General features: G+C 49.4%; 1 protein-coding gene across 11 annotated transcripts in view; it reads left to right on the forward strand.

Moving 5' to 3' along the window:
- TSPAN11 (tetraspanin 11) overlaps positions 1-12316 on the forward strand; it is a 74835-nt gene that overhangs the window by 28655 nt on the left and 33864 nt on the right. For all 11 annotated transcript variants that reach the window (XR_007406564.1, XR_007406566.1, XR_007406565.1 and 8 more), the window contains exon 2: positions 3475-3569. Coding sequence is in view for 8 of the 11 variants with exons in the window: in XM_049102804.1 (XP_048958761.1) it covers positions 3486-3569 (84 nt within the window). In the remaining 3 variants the exon portion in view is untranslated. The remainder of the gene's footprint in view (positions 1-3474; positions 3570-12316) is intronic.

Consider the following 12316-nt stretch of genomic DNA (forward strand, 5'->3'; position numbering starts at 1 on the left):
ACACCCACAGGCAGGCAGTGAGTACCATTAAGAGACAGCGGGGGAATGACCCCAGGGAGGGGGAAGAAGGAGCCACAGGGGAGGTTGACATGCAAAGGAAAGGCTAGGAGGACGGGGGAGTGCAGGTCCCAGAAGCCAGGGAGCAGGGGCTGGGCCACAGTGCCACATGCTGAGAGAGAGCCCAGTGATGTGAGGTGGTGAGGATTCAGCTGTGCCAGAGTGGCATCAGTGCAGGATGGCAGTGGGTTAGGGATTCGGGAGAGGGGACTCGGGCAGATATTTCCAAGTGAAGCCTAGGGAAGCAGCCAGAAGAAGGTCTAGGGTAAAGGAGCATTTTTGCATTGAAAAAAAGGGAAACTTGTGCATACTGATTTCCCTGAGAAAGATTGCCCAGCTCCCAAATCATCTGAGATCCAAGCTTTTTTAAACTATGACTGCTCTTTTCAACTCGTAGCTCAAAGTGGCTGCTTGAGCTGCAGTCCTTTAATCAACCTTCCAGGCAGCAGGAAGAAGGAAAGGGTGAGGAGAGACATGCTCCCTCCTCAGTCTAAGGATATTTCTGATTATCAGATATAAAGAATAACATTTATTGATGACAAAAGGATCGATCTACCAGGATGATACCACAACTCCAACTCTGTATAAATAATTGCAAAATGTCTCAAGTAAAAATGAACAGAACTGAAGGAGAGACAAATTCATGGTCACTGTGGGAGTCTTTCAACAGAGAGAGGGACAAGCAGATACAAAATCAGTAAGGAAATAGATGTGAAAAGTGCTGTTAACAAATTTGGCCTCACGAGCACACAGAGTTCCGTACCCTACAACGGCAGTTTTCATGTCATTTATTCAAATGCACGTGAAACATATGCCCCCAAAATGAGACCTCTAAGAAACTGCGTACAGCACTTCTGCCTACATGCCAGGAGTTAACCCTGCTGCACCCCACAGGAAGGGGTGCCGGGCAGTGTCTGCTCCAGGTGGCCAGTACCCACTAGCACTGAGGGATTCTGGTCCTGAGGCCAAAGGAGAGAACACGTATCAAGGAAACCAGCCATCTGTGTCCCTTCCTCAATGCCTCCCCCGATAGCTCTGGTTCTGAGAGCCACGCCCAACTGGTAAGACCTTGGGCAGGTCAGACGCTCTGCACTCTCTCCTGCCTCTGCCTCTTACTTGCTATGTGACTCTGGACGGCTTATGTAACTAGCTAAGCCTCTGTTACCTGATTTTTCAAAATGGGAGTAACTTGTACTTCCTAGGTCTGTTGGGAAGATGGGATAAGATGACATGTATAAAGCACTTAATTCTGTTCCTGGCACATAATAAGTGGACAATAAATGTGAGCTGCACAGACAGGTCAGGTAACTTACCCGAGGTCACACAGCCGAGAAATGACAAGGCTAGCTTTTAGATCCAAGCATCTGGCTCCAAGCTGGTACTGCCAACTTCTCCAGGGCCTCTGCCACCCCCAGAACGGGGCCCTACCCATAGCAGGGGTGCAGTGGGGGATAGGAAACTGCTACCAGCAATTAGTCATGTCACTTTAGAGAGTGTTAGTGGGGACATTCCGTCTCCGCAGAAGGTCGACTTAATGAACCCAAAATTTCCCATGACCCTGACATTCTGTGGTTCTGTCTCTACCACTAATGGGTGAAATTTTACCTTTAAAAATGTGTTTCTTTTTGTTAAATCCTGTCTTCTGCCTCAACTCCTTTTTCAGAAATACGATTTTCCTTTAGAGGGTCCTGACTCCTCAGTTTACAGGTCTAGAAGAGTCTGTGGCATGGTTCTGTGGGCCCTGTTTGGGAGGAGAGCTACAGACAGGAGAGGCCAGGCCCCAAACAAACTGTCCAGTTGCTAATGGCCCACGCTGGTGCAGAGGAGCTCTTGTCAGGGCCACCTGTGGAATGACCGCATAATAGCTCCGGTTCCAGTCGCCCAGCTGACCCCATCTGTCACCATGTTTTGCACATTTTTTTATAGGCTTCCTTTTTTCTCCTTCTGTATTTTTTTTTCCACCACACTGCCTCTCAGACAAAATTGGAGAAAAATGGGTTTTGTCCTTTTTTAACCAGAAGACTAAAACTCTTAAATTACCTTCTTCAAGTTCTGCAAATAGAAATCCCAAATAAGCCACCTTTTCCTTTCTCTCTTCCTCTCCCTGTCTTAGGAGCCCAGGAGCTTGAAATAAAAGGCAGAATGGTGGTTTAGGAGGAATGATCTGGGCTTGGCCCAGCACTGACCCAGGAAAAGGAGTGGGGTGGTGGCAAGGAGGGGTGGCTGGAGGGGGGCAGTGAGGGAGAAAGAGATGTAAGGGAGCAAAGCCAGTGCCCCATTGCTTATGTTTCTAGATTAAAAGAGGTTCCAAAAAAAAATTTTTTTTAAATAATAATAAAAGAGGTTCCCTCGAGACAGCCAGTTACTCAGGGAGCAGCCACTCTGAGTGTTAGAGCACAGGTGGGTGCCCAGGAGAAGAAGAAAGTACAAGGGTCGTTGTTCAGAGTCACTGAGAAGCACTAAGGACTACCAGGTGCAGTGAACCTCCTCTACCTGTGTCACCCCACCTATGTCGCAGTTCCCAGGGACTCCATCAGTGGGCATCAGGACAAGGAGAGGGAGCATGTCTCCAGGGCAAACACTAGGAATTTTAGGGCTGGAGTCCTGGGTCCTAATCCCTGCTATGCATGCTAATAGTAATAGCTAACATTTATTGAGCACTTAATGTGTGCCAAGGATTATGCTAAACACCTCACATAGATTTAATCTTCTAAACAAGCCTTCAATGTAGGCATCATTATCATCTCTGCTACAGATGATGACACTGAGGAACGGGAGGTTGCATGACTTGCCCAGAGTCTCGCGTATCTTGTGGCAGACCTGGGTTGAACCCAGGGAGTCAGACTGCAGAGCTCTTGTACTTCCTTCTGCCAAATGACTAGGTCTGCTGCTCTACTTCCTCGTTTGGAAAGTCGAGGTACAGGGGACCAGTGGGGTGGAGTGGGTGAAGTTGAGGTCCTTTCCAGTGTGGACTGTCTGATCTGGAGCTCATGCCTCACCTGGGCACACAGAGGTCCTGAGTGCCAGAGTCCAGGGCCAAGCAGGCATGCCAGGTGTGCATGAGGAGACGCGTGTGTGTGTGTGTGTAAAACAGGTACATCTAGTCCTGTGACCCTGGTGACACAGCAGAGGGGAGTATGAATGCAACAAGACCAGTGCAAAGTCTGTAGGAAGACTTGTAGGTTAGAGTCATGGCAAAGGGGCAAAACCAAGATCCAGAGAGCCTAGAAAATTCTGCCCAGTTCACGTCTATTGTGCATCCGTCAGCCTTTACATTTCCCTGATCTTTGCTCCCAGGTTTTATACCCACAGCCTCCGACCCACCTAGCCAAAGAGGTTAGGAAGGGGCTCTGGCTCTGGGAAGGGCAAGGTGGTTCTCCACAATGCCCCCTGCCAGCGCATGTGTCTTCTTTGCAGGCCCAGCAACCATGGCCCGTTACAAGGTGGAGCAGGACGACTGGCTAATCGTCTACCTGAAGTATTTACTCTTCGTCTTTAACTTCTTCTTCTGGGTAAGTGAATTGTGCACACACATCCCCTGGCCCAGCACGGAGTGAGTCAGATCACCTTTGCTTTTTGTGAGTCACCACTCAGGTTGATTTCTTCCAAATCAAAGACCACCCATGGGCAAATTCTGCCTACTTTAAAGCAAATATGTACATTTGCTACTGAGGGGGAAGAAAAGAATCTGGTCTGCAGGTTGGCGTAGAGTCCGGACCACATGGCATCTGAATAGAGGATGCATAAACATCACAATGAGCTTTGTGTTCAGCCTGCTGTACAACGGGTCCAGCTCTTTCTTCCCTGCTAACTTGTTGTACCAGTGCCTTGTAGGAAATGTGCCTGCCTGAAATAATTGCTCGTTTTCCATGGAAGGCCATTTGCCTCTCATGGTTAACATTCTCCAAGCCCAGGGAAGAGAAACCAAAGTCCTGGGGCACAAGGCTGGGGCCATGGGAATGACCGCCATGGTGACTCCTCTCAGGAAGCTTATTCGCTGAGGTCTTCCAGGAGGAGTGGAGTCTGTCTACTTGAGGCAATTATCAGAGTAATTGAGAGCAGAATATCATCGGTTCCCCCAAAATAACCAGACCCTGGAATGCGTGTGTGTATTTTGTTTTACAGTCTCCCTTAACTTGGAGAGGCAGAAGGGTCCTGGGAGAGCAGGCTTTGCTAGGGTCTGCTGTTTACTAATGGGATGACCTGGAGGCAAGCCACTTAACATTGGTTGAGTCTTTCCCAGCTACAAAATGAGAATCATTTCTACCTGCTTGGGATTTATTAAAAATAAGACAACAGGCCCCAAACGGAGTCACTCATGCTAAGCTTAATGTCACCAAACCGATACTTACAGTCTTGGCTCTCCTAGAAATGACATCTTAAACCATCAATCAGGAATCGCCTGATGAGCACTAGTTAGGTAACCCATCTGCCTTCCCGTAAAGGGAAGTAACCTTGCAATAACCAACCTGCTTCTTTGTCAAATATAACAGCCTTATTCCCACACCCATCTGGCTATAAAAGTCTTTCATTTGGTACAAACTCATTGGAGCTCCTTTCTATCTGCTAGATTGACTGCTGCTCAATTGGAATCAATTTCTGCTCAAAGAAGCTCTTAAAATGTTTAATATACCTCAATTTATCTTTTAACAATTCGATTAGCAGGTGCCCTAGAATGGTACATGTTAAGTGCTTTGCTCGGTCTCTGCATGTAGAAGGCATTCCGTAAATGCAACATTTCAGATATGTTAGCAATAGAAGGCCTGAAAAAAACACCAAATCAGCCTGCTGAGAGAGCAGATCTGAGGTTCCTGCTTCCCCAGGGAAGCAATGTCCTCCCTTGACAGAGTCTTAGAAACATGTCAGAGAAGCAAAGGCACAGATAGGTTATATCTATGTGTTCTGGGCCTTTCGCTAAGACTAATGAAATTGCTTGAGATGGGGCAATGTGTTAAAACCCCGAAGGATCGTGACATGGTAGTTAAGGATTGGTGGGCACAGCATGGCCAGAGTTTGGGAGAGCCTTGGAGAGTAGACGCTCATTTGATACTATCTGTTAAAAAGTGGAATCATTTGATGCTTGTTTAAATGCCTTTTGCAAAGTCCCTAAAACAAACAATGAACTTATTTTATTTGCAACTTTTATCTTCCTGAGCAAGAGTTTCCTGGAATAGTAAAGCTGGGTTGATGAAACCAGCGGACTAAACAAAGCCACGCTGATGCGATCAGTAAGCTGTGTGGGTGCAGGTAGTTTTGATTCTTAGAGATAAATCCAATAGAGTGCTTAAGATTCTCGCTGAGTGAGGATTTTTTTTTTTAGGAATAAGTATGCTTTTCCGTATCATAAAAGCCTATGTCTCCACCATTGATGATCCCTGAAATACCGCAAAGTATAAATAAAACAAAAATTGCCTGTATCTCAGTAAATTAGCTTCATAGAGCTGCCATAATGGAGTATCATAAACTGGGTGGTTTTAAACCATAGGAATTTAGCCTCTCACAGCTCAGGAGGCCATAAGTCCAAAATCAAGGTATCGTTGGGGCCATGCTCCCTCTGAGACTCTGGGTAGAATCTTTCCTGGACTCTTCCTAAATTCTGGTGGTGGCCGGCAATTCTTGGCATTCTTGGGCATTCTTGGAATTCTTGATTCCAATCTCTGTGTCTGCCAGCCTGTGCTGTTCTTCCTGCGTGTCTCTGTCTTTATGTGGCATTGTCCTTTCCTTAGAAAGACCCTACTCATATTGGATCAGGGCCTACCCTGATGACCCCATTGTAACTTGATTCCATCTGCAAAGACTCTATTGCCAAATAAGGTCCCATTCACAGGTCCCAGGGTTAGGACTTCAACAAACCTTTCTGGGGACACAATTCAAGCTATAATGTTCACCACTTAGGGATGATCCCCGCTGAAATCCCCTCTAGATTTGGCCCTAATCAGGACAAGAGATGGTGGTGACCTGCCCCATGGGAGTGACACCAGGAATGGAAATATTTGGAGACAAGCAAGGGACTTGGGAGGTAAAACTAGGTCATGAGCTGGTTGAGAGGAAAGATTGGGTGGATGGTGAAGCCCCTCACTGCAGTGGTAGACCAGAAGGACGAGCAGTTTGGTGTCAGAAGGAGAATTTGGATAGTGGCATAGTGAGTTTGAGTTGCCAGAAGACATATGAGCAGGGATGCTCCGTGGGAAGTTGGCTCATGGGAAGTCTGGATCGTTCCCACCCAGATGGTGGCTGCAGGCACAGAAGTAGGTAAGGACCCCCAAAGACAGCATGGAGACTGGCCCCATTTGCCCTAACCAAGGGAGCTCCTAGGTTGTGAGACCTTCAGTGCTGCCACCAGGAAAGCCCCAGGCAAGCCGACAGGAGGGGTCCCCCAGGGAGGCTGGAGGAGGGGAGGTCAGAGCAGGTGAGGAGGGGGAGGCAAAGCAGGAGGAACAGTGTCCCAGAAGCAGGAGACTGGGAGGCAGGGCTGGCGTGTTAAAGGGACAGGACCTAACAAGTATTTTAAGGCCTGGAAAGTGGCCATTAGGTGTGACCACACAGTTTATTGGTGGCTGTATTGAGAGAACTCCCAGGAGAGTAGTGGGGGCAGGGGCCGAGGAAGTAGGTACTCCATGTAGACAATACCTGCTGGGCCCCAGGAAAAGAGAGAAGACAGTAGCTGGCAGGGCCAGATGGCTGTTGTTGTGAGGCACTCGGCCCAGAATATCTTTGGAAGTGCCGTGACCTTGCATGCACTGCCTGTGACCACCCCTAGGGGCTCTTGCAGCCAGAGCAGGCCAGAGTCTGTCCACTCAGTGCTTGCATTCCCTTGGGAGTGGTAGGGAGAGGGACATGAGGGTGGCAGCCTAGGCAGATGGGCAGCAAGCATGTTACCAGAGCAGCTCCCAGGGAGGGTCAGCTTCCCGCATAGAGATCTCTTTGCTCTGGGTTAAAAATACCCCTGCCTGGTGGCCTGGATGGACATGGACCAGTTTCCCAGGGACCCATTCAGCCAGGCCTCGTCCACCTTATAACAGATGGTCAGTTTGGGGATGTTCAGGCCTCGGTCTCCAGTCCAAGGACATCCTGGCATTGTCCCCTGGATGCGCTGCTGTCTCCTCAGAAGTAGATATGGGACAGACTGCTGGCCCATCTCCTCCCACACAGAGCACAATGTCATACATTTTGTAGCACGCCAAGGCCCTGGGAATTTACCAGCATTCCCTACGAAGGGGGCTGTGTCGTTGAGGACCCCTTCCCACAAGAGAATGATCCCCCCACGCACACCCCAGAGTCCGGCTGCCGGCCCTCCATCTGAGCCCCTCTTACAGGACACACAACAATGCGAGTGTCTACACTGGTCAGTGCTCCCACTCCTTCTGCCTTCTCCTTTGACTCTAATACAGAGCATCAGGGAGGATCTTCCAGCTACTTCTCCCTGACACCCCTTGCTACCACCACTACCCTGTGCAGACACAGAGCGAGCCCAGACGGCAGGGGCAGAGTGCCCTTCTACTATGATTGGGGTGAACACTCAAACTCCCTTTCTCCCCCAAAACAGTGTTCCTTCCCTGTACATCCTCTTGCCATATTCTGTCCAAATCGAGCACAGAGAAGATTTTTAAAAAGCCCTTCCTCGGGGCAGATATGATGCCTAGCATTTGTAAGGCACCACTGGAGAAAGACTTTCTTTGGATTATGTCACACGATCCTCAAATCAACCCCCGTGGTCTGTATGGCCATTATCCTTAGGCAGGGAACAGGCTCACCCAGTTTAGGATCTTGCCCAAAGGATCTTACAGTGGTGGTAAAGAAAGCTAGCATTGACACCCAGGCATCCTGGTCAATAATAACAATGGTATTATAATAACAATAAAACTCCATCCCCAATGTTTAGGAAGCACTGTGCTAGGCACCTGGAATGCATCAGTGGACGGAGTCCCTATGATGCATGGCACTTACTGTTGCAGGCTTCCTCTGTGCAAGGCCTTCACCTCCCCATTCTGTTTCACCTTCCCAGCACCCCCGCAACCCTGGGCAGCGCTGTCAGAGCCCCACTGTGCAGTGCCAGGAGCGGCATGCCCAGAAAGCCAGAGCTGGAGCCCAGCCCTCTTCCACCCTAAGCCTACCTCGTGGCCACCAACTCCAAGTCCTGCACTCTCCCTCACTGTCTTTGGGGTCTATGTGGGTTAGTGAGACAGCAGAGCATGCTGGGAAGACTTGGGCTCAAGTGTGGGTTCAAATCGAGATCTTAATTATTTGCCATGGGACATTAGTTGCTAGGGACTGAACTGTGACCCTAACGTTCAGAATTCATACGTTGAAGTCCTAAGCCCCAGCGTGACTATATTTGGAGATGGGGCTTTGAGCAGGTAATTCAGGTTAAATGAAGGCAGAAGGGTGGGGTCCTAATCCAATAGGACTAGTGGCCTTACCAGTGGAGGAAGAGAGAGATCTCTATCAGTGTGCACAGAGGACGGGTTGTATGAGCAAAGCACACGGTAGGGAGGCAGCTGTCAGGGAAGGGGGTCCTCTCCAACACTGAATGGGTCAGCACTTTATCGTGGGACTTACAGCCCCAGAAATGTGAGATGGGAATACATTTCTATTGCTGAAGCCTCCCAGCTGTGGTATTTTATCATGGTAACTTGAGCAGGCCAACACAGGCAAGCCACTTACTCTCTCTGAACTTCACTTTTTTCTTATCTTCCATGGGAGTGTCAAAAACCTGTAAGAATTAGGGGCACCTGGGTGGCTCAGTCAGTTAGGCATCTGACTCTTGGTTCCAGCTTAGGTCATGAACTTGGGGCCATGTCAGGTTCCTCGGGAGTCTGCTGGAGATTCCCTCCCTCTGCCTCTCCCTCACTCACACGGGCTCGCTCTCTTTCTCCCTCTCTCAAATAAATAAATCTTTTTTAAAAACCCTGTAAAGGGATCCCTGGGTGGTGCAGCGGTTTGGCGCCTGCCTTTGGCCCAGGGCGCGATCCTGGAGACCCGGGATCAAATCCCACGTCGGGCTCCCAGTGCATTGAGCCTGCTTCTCCCTCTGCCTGTGTCTCTGCGTCTCTCTCTCTCTCTCTCTCTCTCTCTGTGATAATCATAAATAAATAAAAAAAATTTAAAAAAAAGAAAAAAGAAAAAAAAACCCTGTAAGAATTAAAGATAAACATTTGGGGAAATAGCACAGTTTCTGACACACGCTTGGTGCTTGGCTTGTGTGTGTAGCTATTTGAGTAGACTCATTTATAGCTTTCCATGCCCATTAACACTGGACTTAAGACTTCAGGGATCATGACCCATGTAAGAAATACATGGAAGCATAAGAATGCTTACATGAAGAATTGTGCAGGAAAGCAAACTTACCCTTACTGGGCACAATGCAGTCTGATATTTTCTCTTCAACTTGGTGGCATTTCGTTTTGTTTTGTTTTGTTTTTTGATGCAGGTTATGACCCCACCAAATTGATTTCACAGCCCTAATGGGCTAAATTCCAAAGTTTCAAAACCCGGAGCAGTCGGATGGTGCAAATGGGCCCTACCTCCACCCTGACTCGGGCAGGATGCAGATGCCAGTGGTCACATGCCAGGCCTGGTAGTCTCAATGAGCCGTTAAGCCTAGTCTACCTGCCTCCCAATCAGCTGTGCTGTGCTTGCACAATTTGAGGGTTCTGAATCAGATTACCCTTTGCATTGATTCTTACATCCACTCTTTTATATCTCCATTCCCATTTTGTAGAGAGGAAACTGAGGCTCACATGGTTGGTAGAAACCTATGTTACTTCTGGGTTTTCTGACTCAAAGTCCAGTGCTCTTCCCATCTGCAGAGGCCACTGATCAATGATTACAGCCATAGACCTGCTCCTCTGATGCTTACTTGGAATCCAAAATGGCCCCAAGGTTCAAGATTGAACTTGAATTAGGATGTTTCAATGGTGTAGGCATTCAGACATGCAGAGTATGAAGAATCTAAGTAAAACATAGGAAACACCACAATAGACACCCATCTTCTGTGCCCAAGCTCTGTCCCACCTCTGGCCCCCTGGCCCCCAACACTCAACCCATGCCTGATCCCCCATCCTTCACTATCACCCTATCCCTGACTCCACCCCACCCCCTGGAATTTCAAATAACCCAGTATTGATTGGAACCTTCTCACTGGGCAAGGGAGGCCCCCCCTTGGCTCTGGGTCAGGAACCAAAAATACCAACACCTTCATCCCTCCTCCTCGACCCTAAAAAGAAAACAGGATCAGGCTTCCCTACGTGGTGCCTCAGAAATGCTTTTCTTCCCTCCCGTTTCCTGCATGGCTCCCTATAGCTCCCATCACCCCTGCAAATGTTGTTCCCTAATTTATTATTTTAATTATCTGCTTGGCTGTGTTAATAATCAAAACTTTCCCAGCCTCCCAGGAGCTATGCCAGGCTATGGGAGAACAGGGGGGAAGAGCTGGCTGCTCCCAAAGCTCTGTGCTGCTCCAGGGTGTTGTCTGAGGTATTGGTGCTTCTCTTGGGGACCAGTGGGACTTGGCCTCCAGGGAACCCCCAGATCCCTTAGAGGAGACAGTGAGCCAACACAGGAGGCAGTGATGGTGGAGGACGTGTGTCCCAGCCAGGGGAGTGAGGTGACTTCAGGACACCTCTCTAGGACTCCCATGGAGTGTAGGAAGGAAGAGCTCTGCTCCCTTTCCTGCAGAGGGTAGAAAGCCCTTCGCTTTCCCATATTCCTCCCACTGAACAGGCCTCTGCCTGCCTCCCAGGTCATGTCATCTGTGACAGCACAGAGGAGGGGTCCCACGGTTGGTTCTTCTGCTGCCCGCCCCCCCCCCACTTCTTTAAGATACTAAAGTCACAGGACCCCCTTGGAGTTGAGGGCATCCTTGCAGGGGGACAGGCTCATACTCAGGGGAGATGCACATGTGGTCCTCACAGGGCCATTGTGGGGGACACCAGTCAAGGAGGAAGCCTGTGGTGACAGCCCTGAGCAGAGTGAATGGCTTCATGGGCAGAGCAGCTCTGTGTGGATCAGCAGCCCAGCTGGTAAAATTGGAACTGAACTGGCCAATCAGGCTCTTGAGTTCTAGTCCCTACTTGGCCCCTGGCTACTGATGGCACCTTGGGAAGTCACCTCTCCGAGCCATTGTTTCTTCATCCAGAATATAAAAGGGGCCAGACTTTATTCTTTCCTCTGTTCCTCCCTCCCTCCTTCTCTAGGGAGTTACCGGGCACTGCCTTGTGTAGTGGTCTGCTCAGGATACTAAGATGGGTGAGATTTCACCAAAAGGCTAAAAGGGAGACAAAGTGACAAATACAACAAATATGCCATGACACGCGTCACTCTAGACACCTGTATAAGGCATGGAAGCCATGGGGAGGACGGGATGATTTGCAAGACTGGGGTAGGTTCCCTGCAGGTTCTGAGCTGGGTTTGAAGGAGGAACAGGTAGTGTTAAGTCCCTTCCCGGCTCCAACCCTCAGTAAATCCCATGACCTCTCCTCTTGTCAATTGGTTTGGGGAGAGAGGGAAAATAGTGCTCCGATTTATTTTACCAAAAGCTCTTTAAAACCAAAGAGCCAAGAAAAGAATGCCTTGAAGTGGAAAGTTGCTTTTAGCAGGACAAGCCTACCCTTGAAGAGTCAACTCAAACAGAACTGGCGCCAAGGCCACAGGAGCATGGGGGGAGCTGGGAGAAATGTTTGCCTGGCCCTGAGGGCTGTTGGTCATTAATCAGGCTCTGGCTATATGTGAAGCCATGCTGGAGTTTGGGCTTGATGCTCTGGGTGCCAGGGAGCCAGGGGCAATTTTTTGGTGGGGTTGCCTGGTGGATCGGTATTTGAAGCATGACACTCTTGCCTCTGGGTTGAGCAGGGGCAGGGAAGCTGCTGATACAGGCGTGGGGAGGCAAGGAGCCAAAGCCAGACCAGTGCATGGTTAAAAAAGAACATGGTGGGAGGACAGATGGGGATGAGCACATGGTAGGAGAGTAAGGAGTCCAGAGTGACCCTAGGGGTTCTGCTCTGGGCAGATGGTGGTGCCACTGATGAGACTGGCCAGGGGTGAAGGAGCTCTGAGTGTGGTTCTAAATGGGTGAACCTACCTCTAGCTCCAAAACCTCTCCAGTCCAGCATGGAGCTTGGCACTTTGGAGGCTCCCAGCAAACATGTACAGAGGTGAACTGCATGGTACCCTGTGTGTTCCAGCCTCCCCATACCATGGGCTTCCCTCCCACTGAGGGCAGAGAACTCTGGTCTGGGGGACCCTTCCTTACTGAGAGCCC

Source organism: Canis lupus, chromosome 27, assembly GCF_003254725.2.
Source record: "Canis lupus dingo isolate Sandy chromosome 27, ASM325472v2, whole genome shotgun sequence".
Classification (NCBI taxonomy): domain Eukaryota; kingdom Metazoa; phylum Chordata; class Mammalia; order Carnivora; family Canidae; genus Canis; species Canis lupus.